This window comes from Carica papaya, chromosome 9 (genome assembly GCF_054855325.1).
Source record: "Carica papaya isolate Zhongbai chromosome 9, ASM5485532v1, whole genome shotgun sequence".
Lineage (NCBI taxonomy): Eukaryota > Viridiplantae > Streptophyta > Magnoliopsida > Brassicales > Caricaceae > Carica > Carica papaya.
The window spans coordinates 14,548,271-14,574,073 of NC_142317.1; the positions used below are offsets into that span (position 1 = coordinate 14,548,271).

A 25,803-nucleotide genomic window follows, 5' to 3' on the forward strand; every position below is an offset into this window, starting at 1 on the left:
TCTTATTATAGCACTATCCGCTTGTATTATACTATGTTTTATATATCTAAATTCTTGTTATTATTTTTATTTTTTTAGTTTAAGAATAAGATTTTGATGAACTAAGGATAAGAACCTCAATTTTTTTCCTTTTTTTTTTCTCTCTCTCTCTAATTTAACTAGTCATATTTTTTTAATGTTTTTTTTTTCATATTTCAGAATTACATATATTTATATTTCTTATTTTAGTAGGGATACTTGTTAATTATTATTTTATTTAAAAATATTATTTATCTTATCATACTTAATTTAGAAAAGTGTAGATATTCTGGTCTACATACAAATTAGTATATAAGTATGGATAATCATTTATTCATCCATGTGGTTTGAAATGTTTTGAGTTATATTAACTTTATCTAATACATATTGGTGAACTAACATTTAAGTATATAATTTTTTTAGGTATATGAATATTTATATATGCGCATCTTTATGTACATAGGCATTTAAGTTTAAGATTATAAGTTTTCATGTTACGTAAACAATATATTCACTGAACTAAGTACTTTGTGAGTAATTATGGTAAAAATAAAATTTATTAGCATTCTTATAGAATATGCTTCAAACAAAAACATATTTTAGCGAGAGAACACCAGAATCAATAGAAAATATATGCCCATTATATGTTAATCAATTTTTTATAATTGAAGTAAAATAAAAAATCTATTAACTATATATAACAGAGTGAGGCAAGACATATTAAATTATATATATTTTTTGTTTTACATATTTCAAGTGTAAGTATGTTTCTGTTTAAGATCTCAAATTCACAAAACCTTTGCTTAGGGAACATCCTAACAAAATCTTCTTTTGGCATTTTCTACATCTAAATGTTTCTGTTTAAGATCTCAAATTCACAAAACCTTTGCTTGGGGAACATCCTAACAAAATCTTCTTTTGGCAATTTCTACATCATTGGTATTTTACATTTCTGCCCTCCTTTCTTGCAGACAAGATCCACAGCAAGATGGGTGAAGCCCTTACGTCTGTGTTGAATGGCCTCATGTTTCCAGAAATTTCTGTTGTGTATGTATCTCATACCAAGATCTTGCAACAGGCACTTTTGGTCAGGTCTTAGAATGTTGGGACAGGGAGAGGAAGGGGATGGTTGCCATCAAAATTGTTCGTGGGATCAAGAAATACAGTGAAGCAGAAATGAAAGAAATCTTATTACTCCAACAGTTGGGAAAACATGGTAAGGGTGCCAATCGGTAAGCGGTCTTCTTTAGCTTAACCCTCACTTGAAATGTAGCCGATTTAGCAAACTTCCTTGAAAAGTTATGGAAAACTGTGTTCCGATATTATGTCTCCAATGTAGATTGAACAGCTGGAAATTTACTCCATCAATTTTACCCTATAGTACTGGATGTACTGCCGAAATTACAACCCTTCAACTGAAGATGTTACTATACCTTTCTGAAACTGACAATTCTTAAAAAGAAAAGTAGGTTAAAATCTGTATCACTTCATTATGCTGGTACAATTTGTTAGCAAAATCAAAACATAACAAGGTCAGCAGGCCATAGCAAAGTTTCCATCAGGCACGAGATTAAAAGATGCCTTGACACTGTTATTTACAAAAATGCCACAAATAGGCCTAATATGAGGCTCACACCAAACCTCTAGCAGGAACCTATACAGTTCAATCAGATATCCCCCAGAAACTAGAAGCAGCATGATGCTCCATCCCTTCTCACCTTCTCAAATGATCCCGTGTGAAAAAAGGATGCCTCAAAGCTTCCCGTGCTGTTAGTCTTTCTGACACATCATACCGAAGCAATCCCTGTACTAGATGTATTAGATCTCCCGCTGAATGCTCCACATGCTGCATTATTAGGTTCTGCAATAATTATCAACACAAAAAACTGTTAATAAACACTTCACTTATCTAATTGTTCGTCAACTCTCTGAGATAACCTAAGGGTAACATGGTAATATATATCTCTTATAAAAAACATGAAAATTCCAATCCAATAAATCAACCTGCAAGCGTGGTAACTTCAAAACAGCTTTAATACTTTCTCTTGAAGTGGCACCATCTGGCCAATCCAACCTACCCCTCCTGACATACTTCTCCGCATGTCGGCTGAAAGATCAGATAGCTTAGAAGTTAGTCCATTTAAAATTTGAGGTTGCTACTTTTTATATACCAATAGACAATTTTGAATTGATACTAACTCCACTCTTTTCAACATATGCTGAGGCAATGGTCCAAGCACCCGCTCCATCATTGCCAGGTGCTCTAGATTCTCATGAGTTTGAAATAATGCCTCACCCTATAAAAGAAGTTCTAGGATAAGCATAAATTCCAGTCTTTGTTGTCAATAAATCTACAGAGCCAAAAAACTTTAAACTTACCGTACACAACTCCACTAAGATACAACCAACGCTCCAGATATCACATGGGTAACTCCATCCAAGTCCTATATAACCAACACTCCATCAATACTCAGAAATTAACATCATCATCATGAAAATACCCAGAAAGCAAAGGGATGACACTGTACCTAGAATAACCTCTGGGGCTCGATAATGGCGTGTAGACACAATATAGTTCTGGTCTTGACGCTCATAAGTTGTACTGCCAAAATCAATCACTTTAATAGAACTAGATTTTGGGATTCTTTTGAAGTACGAAGTATCCTTGGGCGAGCGGGTTGAATTCTGCCAATATAACATTAACAAAATTTGAACATTCAAAGCAATCAGACACATGAAAATGAAGAACATACAACACCTAAAGAGCAAACATAAAACTCGAACTGTACAAAATGGCATCATTAGGGAACAAAAATATACCTTGTAATCAGGAACCTTAACATATTCTGGAGAAACAAGGAGTATGTTTTCAGGCTTCAAGTCTGTGTGTATCAAATGCAGATCATGCACAACTGCAAGTTTGAAAGTTCATATACCATAAGAAACACAGACCACAAATATCAAATTACGTAAAGATTCAGTCCACAACAGACCATACAGGTCAATAGTGTGAATATTTATAAACATGAAACAACTGATGCATACAACTGCAACTCCCATAACCAGTTTATGAATGGATAAATGACTCCAGTAATATACAGCAAGAATAAATGTATAAGAAAGAACTAGCACTGGTAATTACTACACACATGCTACACATTCCAACAGTTGTCTGCCAATCTCACGGACTAGGTCAATGGGAAATGAGCGATAATTGTTTTTCCGTAGAAAATCGTATAAACTTGGTCCAAGCTTCTCAAAGACCTGTTGCAACCATTTAAATTCACCCACAAGGTTTAACCCCAAAATATTTGTGAATTGGGGAAAGCAATCCATTATTACAATTCAATTAATACTTACAATACAAATATGGTTACGATAGTCAAACCAGTTCCGTATTTGCACACAACTGCAAGGAATAAACCAATTTAACGGTCGCCATAACTTTTTAAGGAAGTTTGCTAAATCACCTACATTTCCAGTGAGGGTAAAGCTAAGGAGGACCACTTACCGATTGCCACCCTTATCATGTTTTCCTAACTGTTGGAGTACTTCAATTTCTATCATAGCTGCCTCACGGTATTTCTTGATCCCACGAACAATTTTGATGGCAACCATCTCCTTCCTCTCCCTGTCCCAACATTCTAAGACCTGACCAAAAGTGCCTGTTGCAAGATCTTGGTATGAGATATATACACAACAAAATTTATTGGATACATGAGGGCAATCAACACAGACATAAGGGTATACCTTCACCCATCTTGCTGTGGATCTTGTCTGCAAGAAAGGAGAGCAGAAATGTTCAGAAAATTAATTATTGGATAATTATTGACAAAAACAATTAATCAACCTATGGCCCCCATTTAAATGACAGTCAAGACTGACAAGCAAGAGTTTTTGAAACATGAGAAAAAAGTAAGTTTATAATTATGTATATCCTGACATGCATTTACTTTTCAAAACACAGATTCTGGCCATCATCAAAGAACAATTTTCAAAAATTTGTTTTTGTGTTTGAAGACCAAATCCTCAAAAATATGAATCTAGAAAAAAAGAACCTATTTTTTTCCTATTGCAGAAGTTGCTGAATATAAATTTTTTACGATGATGGTGAAGTGTATTTACAGCGAGATGTTAAATTATCTCCCAGCTCAAACATGTAATGCCCATCCTTGTCATCTTCTCGCCATGGGGGAGAACCATTTCGAGCAACTCCCTTTACAAATAGGGAAGGAATAGTAGTTTGGTCTGGAAGTGCTCCCGAGTATGCAAAGCTTGGTACATTGCCAACCTCTTGTCCAAATAACATTCCTACCTGAGCCTACACATAGCCATCCATTTATGTACCAACACAGAATTGATCAAAATTGTACCCATCCCTCCCTTCAAATATGTTCTGATATACATCTCCAATATTTCCAGAATAAAATTGATTAGAGAATAAATCTCACATAAATAGATAAATAAGACTATAAAAATTGTAAGGAGCAAAATACCCACTAGAATCAAACACAACCCGGCAGAAAACTTCCGTCGGACCGGTAGCACAACTACTAAAGACATTAAATCCAAATAACTAAAGGAGAAACATGCATTAAAGAGATTACAAATGTTCTTCAAGACGAGCAAATCTTGAACCAAACAATTACTAAAAAATATTATTCCAAACGTCCACAATAAAATCGAAATCATCCGCTTATTATTAAGCCACAAAGAACTTAACATAATCCGATTAATCCAAGACTAATTTTAAGATCGAATTTAATTGTAAGAAAGGAAACCCATATTAAAGTTAAGTCCCATAACTATTTTGCAATTGTTATACACCAGATGCAGAAAAACAAAGAAAACAATAAGATTCGATCCCGTTACAATCCCTCGCAGATATACGGACAAAAAACAGAACGCGATCGAGCTAAAGAAAAGAGCAGCACGAAGAAAGCAACCTTTAAACCGAAAGATAAATTCATACCTGAACTAAAATAATCAGATCTAGAAGGTAAAAGAACATAAAGTATAAAAAGTCCACCAGATATAGATCTAAAAAATCAATAATAAATAAAACGAAAGAAATTCAGACGATATAGAGGAAAGACGAAAAACAATACCTTTGATGCCTGAGGCACGACGTCCCATCCTAAACGCGCTCTCTTTCTAGGTCGGCGATCCATGTGCGTATGAGGAAACTCAAGAACGCGCTCCATCTCCATGGTCACAGAAAGATCTGAAACAAACTAGCAGGGCCGAAAAAGAAAAGGACGATATCTGCTTCAACTTTCAAGGAGAAAGAAAACGAAGAAGAGAAGCATGGTATGAGGAACACCAGGTCTAAACCTACTTTTAACCTAACAAATCAAGGGTAAGGCGGTTAGGCAAATATCCAACCGTACACGTGTCTTCCTTATAGCCGTGATCTTTGCCAAATGAAATAAAACTATTAAAAAAAGGTTTTTGTAAACCGTGGTTACAGATGAGTTGCGTCAACCGTGGTTAAGTTAGCTTTTGGTAACCGCGACGCAGAATATGGTTGGTTGATAGTGGCTGGTGGGCCCCATCTCCTCGTAGGGACGCGTGCTCTAATCGCAATGGCAGATGCCGCGCGAATGTACTTGCGTTGTTTGGCTGAAATAGCAGTATTGAAAGTATCTTTAAAAATGTATTATCAGGTAACCTCCAGAAAAATACAAAACCTGAAGATTGGCTACAGAGGGAATGCCAATCTCATTATAATCTCTAAAGAATGTAATTCCTGTAAGAAAAAATGAATACGGGAATGAAAGATAAACCACCTTGAAGCAAGTCAAGTTTAGTGATCCGAAGGCCATGCCATGGTTCTACAGCTCCAAACAAACTAATTTGTATGTTGAATATTACTCCATTGAAATATTCTCAGTTAATATAGAATTTTCACTGTGTTTACAATTTTCACCAAATATAGCACTGAAATTCGTCTCACTTTTTAAGATTCTTTGCATTTAATCTTGTTATTGGTCCGCAGAAACTTTTTAGGTTTGAAACTCTATTTGTGTTTACATCGTTTGAAATTTGCTTCAACTCATATTTTGATACTTTTTGAGTATCTTGAATGTTTTTATCTTTATTTGCATCACATAAGTAGTGCAATAAGATTATAGAGCTACTTTAACAAAATCTACATTTAGCTCACATGGTTCAATCATCCTCAAGCTCTTCACAAGAGCCCATTGTAGCTAGTTTCTCTAGTATTCTTTATGCAATAATGTTAATAAAGTAAATTCAAAGAATAACAAAATATATTGTGGATTATTAATATTGATATTATCACTTCGCCACACTTATACTTAGATATCACTAATAACACTTTATATGAAGTGACCTTGCTAAATGAAAATAAAGTTAAGTGTATCTCATAGGGACCAGTTTAAATAAATGATAATTTGATCCTATAAAATGTATTGTATATATTATCATTTAAATTTAATTTAATATATACTAGAAAGTTGACAGAAGATAATAAATGTTGCTTGATATTCATATTATAATTATATGTAATACTTTATGACATGAAAGAGCGTGTGATATGAAGAATGTGTCGTATTAGTTCAGGCATGGAGGAAAGATCAAAGAACTATATCAATATAACTTTTTTATAGTTAGTTTGGGCCCCAGTCAAGGTAAATATAATATTTTGAGTTGTGACACTATCGCCTAGGGTATCCATTCAAGTCCAGTTCATGACTGTTCTTTTGTAATATGAAGAACACAAATTTTAAACATTGTTTTAATTTAATTTACTATTATATTTTGAAATCCTATAACAAAGTTTCACATGATGGTTATAAATATTTTTGTTCGACTATTGATGATTATAGTAGATGTACATGGGTGTATTTGTTGAGAATTAAGGTTAAGACCGATCTTAATTTATAAAATTCTTTTACTTTAATTGAGACCCAATTTGGTAAGAAAATTAAGGTGACCTGAACTAACAATAGGAAGGAATTAAAGATTAAGGAGTTTTATGCATACAAGGGCATAATTAATCAAAGCAGTTGTGTAGAAACACCAAAACAGAATGAGAGAATTCAAAGAAAGCATCAACATATACTCAATATGGCCAAAGCTTTAAAAATTGAAATAGGCTTGACTTGAAGTACTGAAGTGGCTTTGTTTTGATAATAGTCTATTTGATGAATAGGATTCCATCCTCAACAATTGGTAACAAGACTCCATATGAGGTACTATTCAAAACTAAATCTGATTATAAATATCTTAAGAGTGTTTGGTTGTTTGTCATATACATTAACTTTAACAACAGGAAGATACAAGTTTGGCCTGGAAGTATATACTTCTTGGTTACCCTTTTGGAGTAAAGGGAACAAACTACTCAACATGGAGACAAATGGGGTGGATCATCTCAAGAAATGTTATTTTTTTATGAAGGTGTGTTTTCATTCAGAATTCACAAGGGCAATCAAAGCACAGATGAACTTCTTAATGGATAGAGCTCATGCAAATTCCAACCCACACAGACAGTACAAGGACAAAATGTAGAGCAGTGCAGAAATGCTGGTCCACAAGATCAGGAAGAAACTGTCTTGCATCCCCGCGAAATCAACCCAGGACATTAAAGAGAGAATAAGATTTGGAGGAAGATTATATGTTATTTAAGAATTAGTATAGAGTTCTGCTCTTGCAAGAAAACAACTCAAGACAACATTGCCTGCATTGAGTCTTAAGAATCAATCATAATATGGTAACAAAAAATTCCCAAGTCTTCCCTGAAATATACCACGAAAGTGCAACATCACAAAGAACTTACTGCTCCAAATGAACTTAACAGAACATACATGTCATTAGGCAGAAGAAATCCAAAATTCAAGCATCTGGTTAACCAAAATCTTTTCTCATACCAGTACTTATTACACAAAACTTGATAAGAGAATCACTACACAAAATGGGGGCAAAGGTTATACAATCTGAATGCATCACGGGAACAATTTATATATTCAAAGCAGGTAACTCCCTTTCTTTGCCGACTACGGATTTCAAAGAAGTCTTCAGTGAGTCTACAGAGAAAGCATCATTTCCCTTGGCAAACTACTCTGGAGCCTGACAACAAAAGGTCAGTGAGACCTTATACCCTGAAGATAACGACCTACTTGCTGAGCACCAATAAACAAGGCATCAGCAACAAGAAAGACTCCAATCTGTGGATCACATAATATGACATTATCCGGTTAGATTGGCGCCAATATATTCAGATTCAGATATACCATTACCTGTCCAGAATAAGAAAATACTTACGAGACGGGCAGAATACAGCAATCGATAACCCCAGCCTTCTTTGCCAGCAGCAACTCTTTGTTGGTCTGTCCAACTGTGTATAAAAGGGGAATGACCAAATGTTAATAACTGCATTCAGTGAACTGAAACAGACATAATAAAATGCTAACAGTTTGCAATATCAAAAAGCACAAGTACAGTACAAATCAAGGTAGAAACTTTACACAACAGGATATAAAGGATAAAAATCACACAGTGCAGACCAAGCAAAGTTCAACTACAGGAGTGTTTTAAAGACTGGATGTAAGCTAAAGAAGATATTATACCGAGTTAATAAATTAAAACAGGAACTTTATTTCTTGTTTGCCAAAGTGTCCCTAAAACAGTTGACAATGGGTTATGGTCAATGGCGTAAAGCAGTAAAGCACAAAAGAGGGACCCGTGAACCCTAAGCCAAAACAGCAACTAGTTTTAACACCACCATGCTTTCTTGCTTCTGGTTCATGGGTCCTTTGTGTTTTTCTGCTTTTATGTTATTGACCATATCACATTAAGTTTGTTGATTGATGACTATTTGCAGGCAGACCAGCTAATTTGCATCAAGATTTATGTAAGTTCACCATTGATTCTAAACTATGCCAAAAATAGACGGGTTTAACATATCCACTTCCCATGTGCCTCACATTGCTGAAGTATATAATAGGGTATTCATATGCTCCAAAACAGAAAGCATAAAAAAGTTTCACGGTGAGGGAAACTATATCTGGCTTCGTCTCATACTAAAAGTTATTAAAAAACCATAAATCTGGTTCCTATATGACCTCTCATAATTAGGAAAAATCAAAACAAATCCTAAATTTTTAACACAAGCATCTGATAATGAAGTGGCAACAAAGATGAGACATGTACCCAAGGAACCCTGAGATCCCACCAATTCCAGCAAACCTCAAAGGCTGAGGTCCTTCTCTGACAAGATCCTACACCAATTAGTTGGAATCACCAAAGATTTCAATTTTAGTAACAGAAGAAAATAAGAATTAACCAGAAAATCTGAAACATGAACAAGGAGTTAAAGACTAAAAAGAATAAATGAATGGATATGAAAATAAACTCTCAAAAGAGAATCAAATATACTTCCTCTTCTGCAGACTCAAGACCCCCTTGAACCCAGAAAAGATTTCTATAGCCAGCATTGAGAAGTAGCTCACAAGCAGCTAGAGATCTGCCAGAAAATTATGTTCACTGAAGAAAAATATATAGCATAACAATAATCATTTAAGTAGCAACTCAAGGTATTCAGTTATGGAAAAAATAAGGACAATCTCTGCCCTCCCTCCTTCCCCCTCTTCCCACCCCTAAAGCATAGGAAAGAAAGAAAAAACATAAAGAACTCTGACATGCAGAAAAGGAGGAGAATGAGGAAGATATCCTTCTTTATCATCTTCATTTTTCATTCCAGACCAACAATAATGGAGAAAGAGAAGAAAGAAACCCTTCTCTATCAACTATGGCATTCCGGGTTCATATTGAAATCCACATATTTTTCTTTCCCATCCTATTGTGGAATTGTATCTCAGGAATCCTAATAAATGGTCGAAGTTCCAAAGGCACATTTGAATTTTGAAATAGCCTAAACAGCAGAGGCATGATATCTCAAGAAAAGGCTAGGAAACACAATGATCCTAATCGAGAACCAATTTTGTATATTACAATAAATCCAAAAATTGGCACCTCTACCTGTCTTGGCAGCAATCATTTGACCTATCTCCATCATTTTTGTATGAAAACATGTTTTCATCAGCATTAGAATTCTTTTCTAGTCAACAACATAAAACTAGAAAACTCAAAATGACTGCAAGATATATCACTTCCGAATTAGTTGAGTGGATCACTCAAAGACCTAAATCAGTTAAATGAACCACTACCTGAAATGACAATCAATGTAAATGTTATTATCACCTCAAACCCTTCTGGCAAGCAACAATAAGTTCAGCATCTTTTGGAAACTTTTCCTCAACTTTTAACAAGAACTGCCTGTTAAAATAGCATAAAATAAAAAAATAAATAAACAATAGACTTTTCATAGCATAATAGGCATAAGCAAAACCAAAAAGTAACCAAAATAGTGACATACTTGTAATAAGATAATTTAGGTGCACCGCTCCACCAACCTCCTATATTAATCCAAGCCAATTCAAGAGTGAATGCCACAAATTCCAATGGAAGTTTTCAAATAGCAAGAAAGTTTCTTTCATAATCTAAAGATATGAAAAGAAAATCATTTCAAACCATCTACTCCTTCTCCCATGTCTAACGCAGGAAGTGAAAGATCACGTTTATTTTAAAGAATGATCAGGTAATTCATCAGTAAAATTACAAATAGAGATAAGATTCACAGCAAATAGCTGGAACATGCAACCGATACAAGTTAGGAAGAATAGTTTAATACCCATCACAAAATTGGTGACTTTTCTTGAAAGAGTTCCCACATCAAATTGATCATCAACATCAAATATTGGAATCCAAGTCGAACCTTTCACCCATGCCTTTGATACAGGGAAAAAAGGTTACTACTTGACAAAAGATACTAACCAAAAGATACACTGAAGCAAAATTTTCATAAAAAGGGATACAAGGTTAAGAAATTTTTCTATAGAAAACCGATTATAAACTCTAACAAAGTATTTTGAGTTAAGGACAACCAACGTATGAACAAAAAAAAAGCCAAGTAATTTCATGACCTGAATTTAGAGGCAGAAAAGAAACTGAAAACAAAGTATTGAAAGAAGAAAATTCACCTTCTCACGTTCAGTAGAGGGTCGAACATCAAGTAGTGGTTTGCCAGAAAGTTGAATGGCATACCCTGCTTCTCTTGGTGTCAGAACCTTAACCTTTCCATCCCTGAGCTGCAGATGCAGAATAGTAAAAGAATTGAAAGCCAAAAGTTTTCTCTCTTTTCTTCCTTTGAAATATATGTTCATTACCAATCGAAATATCTCAGCTAAAAGCTAACACAGAACCTTTTGAATGTCATATCGCACACAGGACTGACTGATATTTGAATCCAAAAAAAAATCAAACCATGTTAGTTTAGTTGATCAGTCTAATAGTTTGTTTGACTAACTCTATGTTGGTTAGTCAGTTGTGCTATGTTAGTTGTTAATCAGTTTGTAAAACACAACAGACTTAATACATGTATAAATAGGACATACAAGTACTTCCATCTGTATCAAAAAACACCAATCTTTGTGAATAAAAGAGAAAAGAAAGTTAATTCCTTTTTCTTCTCTGTAACAGAGTTCTACTGTAAACTCATTCTCTTTTTTCTTCTCATCTGTAACAAATTTTACAGCAAACTTGTTTATGTTCATAGTATCAGAGCAGCACCAGTGATAGAAGGCGATGAATCAAGCGCAGAACAACACTACTTCGATTGGAAGAACTTTGGCAATGAATCAGTCAAATGAGAACCCCGGAATTTCACTTGTCTCAATTCCCTAAAATAGCATGACCTATCGTACATGGAGCAAATCAGTCAAAATCGCGCTGGCAGCAAAACATAAACTGGGCTTCGTAACTGGTAAAGTAAGAATCCCATCTGAAGATTCAACAGAATATGAAGATTGGTTTGCAAGTAATGCTATGGTGGTTTCTTGGACATTAAACTTACTCTCAAAAGAGTTCCATGAAGCATTCCTCTTTGTGAACTCAGCTCAGGAACTATGGAATAAACTGGAAAAAAGGTTTGGTGAGTCATATGGACCTCGAGAATACTAGGTGAAAAGAGAGTTAGGATCTACTTCTCAAGGAAACGACTCCCTCACAGTATACCTCACCAAGCTTTGTCGGCTGTGGGATGAGTTGAACAGCATCGTTCCGACTGTGGGATGAGTTGAACAGCATCGTTCCGACTCCACAATGCACGTGTGGAGGATGCACTTGTGGCATTTCAGAACAGGTCTTAAGGCTGAATGACAACTCGAAAATTATGCAGTTTCTCATGGGTCTCAGTGACTCATACGATCAAGCCAAAAATCAAATATTGCTGCTTGATCCTCTGCCTCACATTGACAAGGTATACTCAATGGTTATGAATATTGAAAAACAGCGACAAGTGACAAGCAGTTTTACTGAAGGGATGGATGTAGCAGCCTTAACCACATCCTTTGCCTCACAAAAGAGTATCGGCATAGGCAGAAGCAAGTTCAGAAAGGAGTCGTTCAAGAAGGAAGAAAAATTCTGCATGTATTGTGAAGAGAATGGACATACAAAAGATACATGCTTTAAGCTACATGGATATCCAGACTGGTATAAAGAACTGAGGCAGAAAAAGAAAGGACCTGCTGCATACAAAACCAAAATCAACATGGCAGATACTCCACTTGATAATGAGAAATTGGGAAGTAATCATGAAAAACAGGAAGGAAGTATGATGAGAATGTCCCTGAGGGAAATTATCCAAGAGGAGTTGTCGAAGATGCTGAAGGGAAAGTCCACTGCATATCACAACTTTGTGGGATATATACATAAAAATTTGCAAGTATAGTTTCTGATATAACTTTAAAAAATTCTTATTGGATAATAGATACTGGGGCCAACAATCATATTTGTGCAAATAGCTCCCTGTTTCACAGCCTTAGTAGAATAAAAAGGCTGAGCTTAGTGCATTTACCGAATGGAACAATTTTAAGGGTCAAATATTCTGGAGATATAGATTTGAAGAATGGGCTGACTCTGAAAGAAGTGTTACATATACCTTCCTTTTACCACAATTTATTGTCTGTCAGCAAGCTTACCAAAACTAATGGAGTTACATTCATCTTTCGTCCTGAATTTTGCCTAATACAGGACCAGAAGACTAACAAAACAGTGGCTGTCAGCAAGTCTGTAGGCAACCTATACTGCCTTGATTCCACCTCCTTCAAAACCAGAAAGTATCAGACAGTATGAGGTTCATACCTGTGGCTCTGCTTCAGATTATCTGTTGAATAATGGAATAGTTAGTAATGTAATGGATACCTCAACATGTTGGCATCAAAGATTGGGGCATCCCTCTGCACTTGTGCTAAAAATTACGTTTTAAAGATAATAAAGGGGATCGGTCAGCCGAACCATGTGATGTATGTGTGAAAGCAAAACAAAGGCGAATATCATTTGAAAGTAGTGATAAACATAGTGATACATTGTTTGAACTAATGCATGTGGATGTATGGGGTCCCTATAATCAATTATCCTTTTCTGGTGTCTCTTACTTCTTGACAATTGTAGATGATAAAAGTAGATGCACTTGGACATATCTCATGCAGAATAAAGCACAAACTGGATCTCTACTTGAAAAGTTTATCAGAATGATCACAAAACAGTTTGATGCAAAAATCAAAACAATTAGAAGTGATAATGGAGGAGAGTTTTTGGCCTCTACGTGTCAGAATGTATTCACTGAATTCGGCATAATTCATCACACCACCTGTCCTTATTTCTCACAACAGAGTTGAACGAAAACATAGGCAACTATTGCAAGTAGCTCGAGCTGTACTGTTCCAAGCCTCACTGCCACTGACCTTTTGGGGAGAAGCAATACTGCATGCCGCATACATTATAAACAGACTGCCTTCTGCAATCCTAAATTAGAAAAAGTCCGCATGAAATACTGCATCAAAAACCGCCAGACTACAGCAGACTTAAAGTATTCGGATGCCTATGTTATACAACGAATAATCAACCTCACAAACACAAGTTTGCTCCAAGGGCTTTTAAATGTGTTTTTGTGGGGTTTGTTGCAAAAAAGAAAGGATACAAGCTTCTCGATATTGATAACAATCGATGGATAGTGTAGAGAGACGTAATCTTCTATGAAAATCAGTTCCCATACGCGACTCAAGGACAGACAGAAGCATCAATAGTCGTTCCTCAAGTTTCAATTATTGAATCAAGCACACATCAATATACAGGTGCACAAACAGATGACATCATCAATACTAATTTACCCGATACAAGTACATCGACCGAAGTCCAAGTTTTAGATTCTGATATGCTGCAAATAGAAGGCATCCGCTGTCCCAATCTTGATGCTGAAATAGAAAATGGTAGTCTCACTCTCAAAGGGAAAGTACAAGAGTGAAAAGAAAACCCAATTGGTTACAAGATTACATAACCACTATTAATTGTGCAACAGCAACAAAAAAGATTTTAACTTCACCATACATACCCAAGACCTTTCCCTTTATCTCCAATTCCATTTTGGATGCTGATCACTCCAATTTTTTGGCGAATGTTACCATGTTGAAAGAGCCAAAAACTTATAAGGAAACAAAACAATCCAGTGAGTGGATACAAGCAATGGAAACTAGCAGCATTGGAAATGAACCGAACATGGACTTTAACTGTCCTGCCTCTTGGAAAATCAGCCATCGGATGCAGATGGATCTTTAAATTGAAGCTGAAACCTGATTGGACAGTAGAAAAATATAAAGCAAGGTTGGTTGCAAAGGGTTATCATCAAGTGGAAGGAGTAGACTATATTGACAGCTTCTCACCAGTAGCAACAGTGGTTACAGTCAGAATCTTAATGGCAGTTGCAGCAGCTAAACAATGGCCACTACACCAACTGGATGTTAACAACGCATTTCTCCATAGATTTTTAAATGAGGAAGTGTATATGCAACCTCCAGAAGGCTATGACAGAGCAAAAATGGGAGAAGTATGCAAGTTTCAAAGATCTCTTTATGGTTTAAAGCAAGCATCCAGACAATGGAACTCTGAATTATGACACTTTCTAATCCAATACGGCTTTCTACAATCAAGTCATGATCATTGTCTCTTCTCTTATCAAAAAGATCAACACTTTATTGCTCTCCTCGTCTATGTTGATGATTTACTTGTCACTGGAAATTCAGAAACAGAGATTACTATGCTGAAGATAGCATTAGATGCAAAATTCACCATTAAAGATTTAGGGGCTGCAAAATACTTTCTGGGTCTAGAAATCACAAGAACAGCAACTGAAATATATATTAATCGAAGAAAATATGTTTTGGATATACTTAAAGACGCCGGCCTTCTGAGTACAAAGCCAAAATCTATCCCATTCCCAAGAGGACAGCAATTACATTCAAAGGAATCACCATTACTTGATGACCCTCAAGAATACAGAAACATTGTAGACAGACTCCTATATTTGAGTTTTACTCGCCCAGACCTGACATACGCCGTCCAACAGTTGAGTCAACATGTGCAGACTCCTAGAATGATGCACTTGAAAGCAGCACACCATGTTCTCAAGTACCTAAAGCAAGAACCATCTTTAGGATTATTCTTCCCAGTAGAGAACAACTTCAACATTACAGCTTATTGTGATTCAAATTGGGTAGCATGCCCAGAAACTAGAAAATCCCTCACTGGATACTGTATATTCTTTGGGTCTTCACTAGTATCATGTAAAGCAAAAAAACAATCTACCGTCAGTCAAAGCTTAGCAGAAGTGGAGTACAGATCCATGGCAATGACAGTTTGTGAGCTACAATGGATTTTGTATATTCTCCAAGATTTGAAGATCTCTTATTCTCTACCTATAGATCTTAAATGTGATAACAGAGCAGCAATGCATATAGCTGTCAATCCAGTGTTCCATGAAAGAACAAAACACTTGGATATAGATTGCCACATGGTTCGAACTAAGAGAAAAGAGGGTATTATCGCAACAACATATGTTAGCTTAGCTACTCAAATAGCCGACATGTTCACTAAACCACTCTCCTCTCCAGGCTTTTAAAATCTGCGTTCCAAGTTGTCTTTGGCAGATGCCCACCAAAATCTAACTTGAGGTGGGGATGTTAGTTTAGTTGATCAGTCCAATAGTTTGTTGGACTAACTCTATGCTGGTTAGTCAGTTGTACTATGTTAGTTAGTTAGTTGTTAATCAGTTTGTAAAACATGGCAGACTTAATACATGTATAAGTACTTCCATCTATATCAAAAAACACCAATCTTTGTGAATAAAAGAGAAAAGAAAGTTAATTACTTTTTCTTCTCTGTAACAGAGTTCTACTGTGAACTCATTCTCTTTTTTCTTCTCATCTGTAACAAGTTTTACAGCAAACTTGTTTCTGTTCAAACCACCGCAGTATGAATACGAAATAAATTCATATTAACTAACTACTGAACAAACCCAACTGGAAGCTTCAAGGCCATAATAGTTTAACATTCGTATAAGACGAGTTAGTAATGATTATAAAAATAAAACAAAAATGTGAGAGTTTTTCTGGTAAGCGGTGGCATAATTAGAATTAATTCGTACCATAGCATCCCATCTTTTCTTAGCAGCAGCCATATCTCTCATCTGCTTCAATTCGAAATCTTCTTCCCCAGATTGCATTCGAACAATATCCATTTGCTAAATTATTAAACCAAAAGAATCAAAACTTCGCTTCACTTTGACAGCAACCAAACAGAGTACGATATAGTAAAAGAAAAACATTAAAATATACAAAAGAAAAAGCTCTAACATAGACTAGAAAAAGAGTTTAGGAATGCACATAAAAGTGACGAGTAATTTGACGGGGTCTGCGCCTTATTAAAGATGGCTTTGAATTTGCTTTTGATGATAATCTTAAGCGCTGTTCTCTGGGGAGTTTCGAATGAGAAAATGCTACAGCATTTAGACCATACAGACCTAAAGACTCCATTGTTCAAACCTCTGGATCCACCGAAATTTTATGTTTCGCTTATCTCCTAAGATGGCTAGCTTTAAGGTTTGCTTATCCTGGATATAACAGGTGGAAGGATAATCAAGACAAAATCAGACCGTGTCAGGCTGTCTGCACCCTTCTTTGCATTTCTACTGCTACCACTATGAACATCGGCCCCGCTGTAATCCTCTCACAAGAAGAGCACTGTACGTTTTCCCCTTGCAATATACTCATCAGGCGCGTGTTTCGCACGCATTTGAAATGTATCTTATTTCCAAAAGAAAAACCCTCAGTCCCTAGTTATATTTTTTTGCCAAAATATTAATTTGTCACTTATAATATCGAAAAAAAAAAATTAAAATTAGCCTGTATATTTCTTTTTATTATTTTAGTCCATGATTGTTAATTTCTACTAGTACGTTAGTGAAATGTGTCACATGAATCTTAGTCAAACATATAACACATTCTAATTGATCGTTCGTTGTCCATGTTGAATGTCACATTAGTCTTTATTATGTATTTTTTTTTATTAATTTAATTTTTTTTTTACTTTAAAATATTTCTATTTCAATTTTTAAGTATTAACTTTCACTAACAATGTCAGCAAAAATGTCACGTTAATTCAGATTACACATGTAACACATTCTGTTTGGTCATTATCCATGTTGAATGTCACACACCATCTAACATGACATTTTTAATTCTTAAAACACAAAAACATTTTACGTAGAAAAACAACCTAAATTGACATTTAATCTTAGATCCCCTGAATTCATAATTTTGATACGATATATCATCCGCTTATAACTCAAGAGGATTAAGTTTGTTCTCTAACTTCTCTCTAATTTTCATCCCTTTACTCTCTAAGCCACCAAAATTTGACCTATTTAAAATTTTTCCCAAATTCGAGCTTCTAACTTGGTTTTCAATCTTTAAACTTATTACAATATTTTCATTCAATCCACCACTCAGATTTCCATGCTATCATTTTCTTTGGTTAGCGAATTAGATCTCACAAAGGAACCTTCCTTCTCGACTTTCATTAATAACTTAAGGGTCTTATCATGCATTAGCCTCAATAGGTTCAAGATTCATTATTCCTTGACAGTATCAAGCTATTTTATAAGATAACTATTTTTTGTTTGTTTTTAGCATTTATTATATATATGCTCCTTTAAGATTATAACAAATTATTTTCTCATTCTTATATTTACAATTCCTCGTTGTATAAATATGGACAAAATGTCTTCATATCAATCTAGACAATTATTATTTTTGCCAAGCTTCACATGGTATAATAGCCATAAATAATGGCATTAGTTCCTATCCAAAAACATCGTCACTACCTCTCATCACTCTTTCTCCATTAAACTCATAAGTAAGAACTATCTTTCTTGAAAAACACAATCCCTACACCTCTTAAACTATAAAAAATTAATGGGATATGTTGATGGCTCTTTACATATTCCACCGAAAAAAAAACCAAACCTTAACAAACTTGAAGAAACTGTTTTAAACCAAAATTATGAAACATGGTCTCAAAAAAATCAAACATTACTTTGTTGGCTTCTCTCTTGCCTATCCAAAGAGGTTTTCCTCTATGTCATTGACACAACCTTCTTCCACGAGGTTTGGAATGCCTTAGCCAATACATTTGGCTCCATTTCACATATTAGGCAACTGCAACTCAATGTTGAATTGAAGAACTCGAGAAAAATTATCTGACAGTTTATTGATACCTTTAAAAGGTAAAGTCTCTAATTGATGAACTAATCTATGCGGGTCAAACTATCACACCTTCTGAGTTCAATCCTATTATTTAGCGAAATACAGGAAGTGAATATCACTATCTCATCACTGCTCTTAATTTAAGACTATATCCAATTTCATGTAATGAAATGCATAGCTCATCTCATGGTTCATGAGATACTGCTCAATAATTAACATATTTTACCAGTTGTAAATGCTATTCAAAAAGTTTAAAATCAACCTTGTATTACCTTCACACCTTCATCATCAACCTCTACAACTTCTATCACCATACAATCATTCTCCTCCTTACACCCATAATGCAAAAACAAGGGGTCATGCTAAATATATAATTTATGTAGTCACATCATAGGTCGGTGTAAGAGAAGGTATGAACCACGATCCAATACTGGTGGTAAGGTCAACTTTGTGCATTCAGCAATTGCAAATCCCAATCATACCTAGCAAGCACCTTAGCTTATTGACTGGGAATAAATTAACATGTCACTCCTAGTTTAATAGCATTGCATCTTGCAGATCCCAACCTAGGAAACGCTCAAAAAAGAATTGGTAATAGACAAGATTTAGACATAATTCATGTTAGTAATGCGTACCTTAGTCGCCCTAACAAAACTTTCTTGTTAAATAATATTTTTCAAGTTCTCTCTATTACTTAAAATCTATCGTCAGTTTATAAATTTTTTCTTGATAGTAAATGTTATTTTAAATTTTGGTATTCTTCCTTTTTTATTAAGGATCAAACAACCAAAGAAGTGTTGCTATAGGGACCAAACAAGGATGGTCTTTATATCATGCCGCAACTAGCTGTGAAGGAGGCAAACATGGTACAGTTGGCCTTTAATGACTGGCATAGAAAATTGGGTCACCTCAAATTCCATGTTTATTACAAAATAATTAGGAAAAATAATCTAGTCTCAAGTACTTCTTCCTTGTCTTGAAAGTGTACTGCGTGCACTATGGGAAAATGTCAAAATTGAGTCTTCCTAGAATCACTCATAATAGTCAAGCTTCTCTAAAGTTAGCATTTTTATATGTTTGAGGTCCTTCACCTACATTGTCAAATCTTGGTTTTTGATACTTGTTTATTTTGTTGATGACTTCACTAGATATACCTGGATTTATTTCCTTAAAAATAAAAGTGATGTTTATATTTTTTTTCTCAAATTTAAATCTTTTGTTTAAATCAATTCAATTCAAAAATCAAAGTTCATTAATTTGATTAGGGCGGTGAATGCCAAAAATTACACCATTATTTTACTAAACATAGGACTCTCCATCGCCTTACATGTCCCCAAATGCATGAGTAAAATAGAGTTGCTAAAAGAAATATTGGATACATTGTTGACACACAAATCTCACGTTTTTAGCTCAAAGTGGTGTTCCTTTTTAGTTATGGCTTTGCATTTCTAACAGCTGTATATGCTATCAATTTATTGCTAACTAAAATTTTGAATGGTATTAGTTCACATACTAAATTATTTCACAAATAATTTAATTTTTAAAAATTATACATTTTTTGTTCAAATGTCTTTACCTTACAAAAACCCTATAATTGGTGCAAATTTTCTTTTAAAAGTCAACTATGCATTTATTTGGGTCCTTCAACTAATCATTTTGGACACATATGCTTGAACAAATAATCTTGTAAAGTCTACATAGCCTAACACGTTACCTTTGGTGATAGCAGTTTTCTATTTCGGTCACATAAGGACTCTATGCAAATCATGCCTCCCTCCCTTTCTTCAGCTTGGCTTAATATTTAGAACTCATCCACTAAATTCCAATATGATGTGGTTACTTATTCTAATTTTCAACCTTCAATGACATATGATTCCTTGAATACTGCATCCCCATTTTATCATCAACTAAAACAATCATATCTTATCCTCTCAATCTCCCCCACCTAATACTTTCTTATCTTCTCCTACCAGAAATTCAAATATCCTCCGCTCCTGATATCTGTATATCCTCACCTAACCGAAATTCTAATAATCCTTTATCTCCTATTCTTGAGAACCTAAATCTTATTTTAGACTTATCAAATCACTAACTACCAAATAATCATGTTGTTACCTGATCACCATATCCTAACCGAACCCATCCCGTGACTTTATGTCTCATATTTCTTGCAAAACACTCTTCTTTCCTTACCTTTAAATCCAACAATAAAGTAGACTATCTTTAAACAGAACCATAAACCTACCCCTAAACTAAGTCCTTACCTCAACAGCAACATGCAATGCATGAAGAAATCATTTCACTCTAAACTAAAAATATTTATAATTTAGTGCCAAAGCCCCCTGATGTTAATGCTGTTGGGAATAAGTGGGTGTACAAGATAAAAAAAAAATAAAATTGGATGACTCAATTAATAGATACAAGGCATGCTTAGTTGCCAAAGGATATCACTAACAATCTGGTATTGATTTTAAAGAGACTTTTAGTCTAGTGATCAAAACAACCATCATTCGCATTATTGTTGCCTATATTACTACTTAAGGTTGATTGTTGTAACAAATAGACGTTTTCAATGTATTCCTGCACAGCTATTTAAATGTGGATATTTAAATGGACCAGCCAAGAGGATTTGTTAATCCTTCCAAAATAGATTATGTTTGTAAACTTGCTCAATCTCTATACAATCTCAAACAGGTTCGTAGGGAATGATTTAAGAAGCTTCATTACCTTTTACTCTAATTTGGATTCCATGATTCAAAGGATGTCACATCTTTATTTATATACAAGTAAAAAACTTCTATTGTTTTTCTTCTTGTATATGTTAATGATATCATTATCACAGGCTCTTCTACACATGTTATGTAACATATTATTTAATCACTTCAACGTGAATTTTTAGTTAAAGACCTTGGCAAAGTCTCCTATTTTCTTGGTATAAAGGTCAGTCGTACTAAGGATGGTCTCTTCTTAAACCAAAAAACTATCTCCTTAATATTCTTGATCAACTTAGTATGAATGATGTCAAAGGTTGTCCAATGCTAATTACCATGATTTTTCTGTAAAGTTGATGACACGCTTCTTACTGATGGTACTCAATATAGAAGAATAATTTGTCCACTCCATTATGTCACTATTATACAATTAGGCATATCTTTCATGGTGAACAAGCTTTGTCAATTCATGTACCCTCCCACTGATGGACACTAGAAAACAGTAAAACGATACTCAGGTATCTTGCTCACACTATATCTTATGACTTATTCTTCAAGTCATATTCCTCATGTCAGCTTAGGTGCTTCACTGATAGTGACTGTGGTGGTAGTCAAGATGATTATCGCTCCACTAATGACTATGCTATCTACATGGGGTATAACCTCATCTCTTAAGTCTCGAAAAAACAACCCATTATTGTAAGATCCTCGACAAAAAGTGAATACAAGGCATTAATAAATGGCACTTCAAAACTGACATGGCTTCAAGGTTTATTATCTAAGCTTAGCATTTCATCCTCAAGCTCATCAATTCCCTGGTTTGACAATATTAGGGCAATATATCTTTCTTTAAATCCTGTATTTCATGCTCAAATAAAGCATATCGAGCTTGACTACCATTTTCTGTGTGAAAGGGTAACTGCAGGTCAGCTTTGTGTTCGTTTTATCTCTATTGAATACCAAATTGGTAACATATTTACCAAGTCATTGCTCACTTCTTGGTTTCTCTATCTCTGGCAAAAACTTCATCTCCTCCCCAAATCGACATTAACTTGAGGGGGCGTTATGAGATAGCTATTCCTTCATAGGCTTTAACATATGTTGTATATTTGTTCCTTTAAAATTATAACAAATTATTTTCTTATTCTTATCTTTATAATTCCTCACTGTATAAATATGAGTAAAATACCTTCACATCAATTTAGAAAATTATTATTTTCTATAAGCTTCACAAGCTCTATTAAAAGCACCATGGAATTCATAGAGACTCGTAAAACTTCTGGCATAGACCTCTGAGACGGGTTTAACCAACAAAGTAGTGAGACCCTTAGTGAGAATCAAGCTAGACTCGACCTTGTAAAAAACATTATTGTCTTTATTGCGGGTTTGTAGATCTAGTCCAATTACTTCATTCAATAAACTGGTATTGTTTTCCTTATGGAATTTCAAATCCAGTTCAAGGCAAATTTCCCAAATTAGTCTTTTAGCAGCCCTTAATTTAAATTAATTAGTTATTTTAGTTAATGAGGATTAGATCAAATTTAAAATAATTAGTAACTAAGTTTTAATTTTATTCATAAGAAATTCTATTAAAACTATATATAGTTTCACATAGGAAAAAGTGGAATTGGTAAAAGCATTAAAGGATCGTAAAGTGAGTGTTTGTCATCTGAAATGGAGGGTAAGTATATCTAATAGCTAACCCCAAGCCTTACTTGGATGTTTTGAAAATGAAATGTTTTTGAGCTTCAAAAATTTGAGGTTTTTAAATTAAGTTAAGCAATAAAAAAATTTGTAATTAGTGATCAATTTCGATAACTTATAAAATTGTGAAGTGTTGTTTTTATTCATATCATGTGTTATTTGATCCATCTATGCATGTTGTTATATTGAATGGTTGTGAAATGATGATTTGAGTGATTTAGAATAGTTGTAAGATTGCATGTCAAATGGATGAATTTGAGATTAGTGAAGCTTGAACTTGTATGGAAAGAATGCATTGTAAATTAGTAGGAAATAAATTGAATGTGGACCAGTAAGTATAAGAAAATAGTTAAAGCAACATAAATAAATAATATGTATGATTTGCATATAAAGAAATTGTAGAGATTAAGAATGACTTGAGTGAACTAAACAAATAAATTTCTATAAATAAAAAATAAACAATTTAACTTCAACAACCAACTAAACAAATTAAAACTTAAAACCCTAGTTAAATTAATTTCATAACACTTTATAAATTATATGAAAATAATCAAAGAATTAATTATTAGTAAGACAATGGACCCGGGATGTGTTAAATTAAATTAAGTAAATTCATTAATTAAATTTCAAGCATAGCAATAGATAGGTAAAACAATAAAATCTTAATAAATTAAATTACAATAACTAATTAAATTTAAATTACAAGTAATAATAAAACTTAGGAGATGAATAAGGAAATGAAGTGAAACGAAAAAGATTGAAATTAAAACAACCAGACTAAACAAGGACAACGAATCACAAAACTAACCATAGGATAGATAAAATAAACCCACATCCAATCTAAAATCTCAAGATAAATACAAATCTCAAAACATCCAAATAAATAAGACTTAGATTAATTAGAATGCTTAAATTAAAATAAAGAAAAAATAAATAGAATGATCGAGTTTAAGGTATATGAAAGATTGAACAAAACAAGGTTAAGTCAATAAGGAATGTAAAGTCTTCGAATGAAACTCAAGAAAACAAAACAATCGTACGAATAAAGCAAAGTACAAAGAACATCTCAAACCAAAATTGTAAATATGCATAAGAACAATATAATTGAAATTCAATGGCAGGTGAACCCTGTCAATGAGTGGATGAAAGCCCTTCTAGACGTGGTTGGGATATATGTCTTTTTTGGGTCACCTGGAAAAAACTATTGTGACCAATTCGTGCATGATTGTATTGTCTCTGCTGATGTGATAGTGTGGATCCAGATCTCTAAACGGTACTTATTCTGTTAAATATTGTGCATGCGATTGGAGCGAAAATTGAAATTAGAAAGAATAGTATGAAAACAAAATTTATATCAAACATCAAATAAAAATTTAGGAATGTTTAAACTCTAGGATTTATAGTTTAGAATTAAAACTCTACTTGTTTGAAACTCATTGGTTTCTTAAAATGATAAGATTAGCTTTATATGTATGTTTGATTGTGTACTGTATGTGCATGCCTATGGTATAGTCTACTAGGTAGACCTATTGAGCATGTTGTTTTTACTCACCCCATTCAAATTTTCATCTTTTTCATATAAAAAAGCATAAATTATAGTGCTCAAATTCGAAAATTTGCATTTTGTTTTGTTTTCAAGTATGTTTCATTTTTTCTAATACCTCATAATTTGTAAATTATTATAACAATATTATAAAGGATAAGTAGATGTACTTCTATTTTACATTATGTTGTGACCGGCTAATTTGGAGAATTAGCTAGTGTCCAACGACTATGGTTCCCTGGTCAAATTGCAGGGCATTACAGATATGGTAAGAGTATATAGTGTAAATGCCTTGAAAATCTTACTCATTTAGTCAGAATCAAGGAGGAGAGTGTGTATAGCTAAAATTTAGTGGGTATTGTCATGAATTTGCACATAGATAGAGATATGAAATCTAATTCAAACAGGAATAGATATATATGAGCATATGTGAGTGTTCGGATCACCTAGAAAATTCATCTACGGTGGAAGGAGGAAGGAAAAATGCCTTTTTTTTTTCTCTTGGTTTGAAACTATTTATTGAATTTTTAAATATAAAAAAGAAAATAGAATTAAAAAAAATGAAACAAAAGAAAGAACCTTAAAAGAAAATACACTTAAAAAGATATTTATAGATTGAAAATATACTTAAGAACATGTCTATAAATCTTTATTCCATAAAATAAATATAAAATATACGAATCCATTTTATATAGAGCTAATAATTAAAATAGTAATTGTAACTAATTATAAGTGGAAAATTAGTAAATTAAAACAACTTCCCTAACTAGTGATAGTCTAAATTCTTATAACATCTTAATCTAATATGCCTTATTAATAATATCTATTACTCTTTTTCATAGACATTAGTAAATAACTTTAAGTAAAATAATTTTAAAGTAAAATCGATATATATTTGATAAAACTTGATGTAAAAGATTCTTTAATATAAACAAAATATTATATTTAAGTAATTATTTTATAAAATTAAAAAAAATTTAAAATAATAAAAATGAATAATAATAATAAATAATTTTTACAAATATTTAAATAATATATTTTCTTAAAATTTATTTAATAGTTTAAATTATCTTATTTTTAATGTAAATTCTTAAACAAATATTTTAAGGTAAGGTAATTAGTACATCAACGCAATTGAAATTAGAAA

At 33.6% G+C, this 25,803-nt stretch overlaps 3 protein-coding genes and 1 long non-coding RNA gene across 6 annotated transcripts; 2 read left to right on the forward strand and 2 right to left on the reverse strand.

Annotated features, from left to right (window-relative positions):
* Positions 1-1,484: 1,484 nt before the first annotated feature.
* FC2 (LAMMER-type protein kinase AFC2) lies at positions 1,485-5,343 on the reverse strand. Of its 2 annotated transcripts, XM_022033160.2 has the most exons (12): positions 5,127-5,343; positions 4,144-4,339; positions 3,769-3,795; positions 3,530-3,683; positions 3,379-3,427; positions 3,168-3,282; positions 2,839-2,930; positions 2,547-2,703; positions 2,398-2,462; positions 2,218-2,315; positions 2,023-2,125; positions 1,485-1,879 (listed from the first exon to the last, which is right to left on the reverse strand). In XM_022033160.2, exons 1-12 carry the CDS (start codon positions 5,226-5,228, stop codon positions 1,733-1,735), a joined length of 1,305 nt encoding a protein of 434 aa, XP_021888852.1. In that variant the 5' UTR covers positions 5,229-5,343; the 3' UTR covers positions 1,485-1,732. The 2 variants fall into 2 exon arrangements, with proteins under 2 accessions (XP_021888852.1, XP_021888853.1); XM_022033161.2 differs by lacking the exon at positions 4,144-4,339 and having other exon boundaries at positions 5,127-5,299.
* A 97-nt stretch (positions 5,344-5,440) lies between these two features.
* Positions 5,441-7,689, forward strand: LOC148240092 (uncharacterized). The gene is made up of 3 exons (XR_015816547.1): positions 5,441-5,876; positions 7,196-7,235; positions 7,316-7,689. It is a non-coding gene; the product is annotated as an uncharacterized LOC148240092 (long non-coding RNA).
* Positions 7,690-7,828: 139 nt separating this feature from the next.
* Positions 7,829-17,187, reverse strand: LOC110807887 (Rhodanese/Cell cycle control phosphatase superfamily protein). Of its 2 annotated transcripts, XM_088211937.1 has the most exons (12): positions 16,818-16,845; positions 16,580-16,675; positions 14,492-15,167; positions 14,271-14,354; positions 11,082-11,189; positions 10,733-10,829; positions 10,418-10,457; positions 10,243-10,317; positions 9,418-9,505; positions 9,193-9,260; positions 8,305-8,377; positions 7,829-8,207 (listed from the first exon to the last, which is right to left on the reverse strand). In XM_088211937.1, exons 4-12 carry the CDS (start codon positions 14,283-14,285, stop codon positions 8,124-8,126), a joined length of 648 nt encoding a protein of 215 aa, XP_088068063.1. In that variant the 5' UTR covers positions 14,286-14,354; positions 14,492-15,167; positions 16,580-16,675; positions 16,818-16,845; the 3' UTR covers positions 7,829-8,123. The 2 variants fall into 2 exon arrangements, with proteins under 2 accessions (XP_088068063.1, XP_088068062.1); XM_088211936.1 differs by lacking the exons at positions 14,271-14,354; positions 14,492-15,167 and having other exon boundaries at positions 16,818-17,187.
* LOC148240093 (uncharacterized) lies at positions 11,791-13,778 on the forward strand. Its single transcript, XM_088211508.1, has 4 exons — positions 11,791-12,031; positions 12,153-12,823; positions 13,132-13,174; positions 13,369-13,778. The coding sequence occupies exons 1-4, from the start codon at positions 11,791-11,793 to the stop codon at positions 13,776-13,778; spliced, it is 1,365 nt and encodes a 454-aa protein (XP_088067634.1).
* Positions 17,188-25,803: the final 8,616 nt, after the last annotated feature.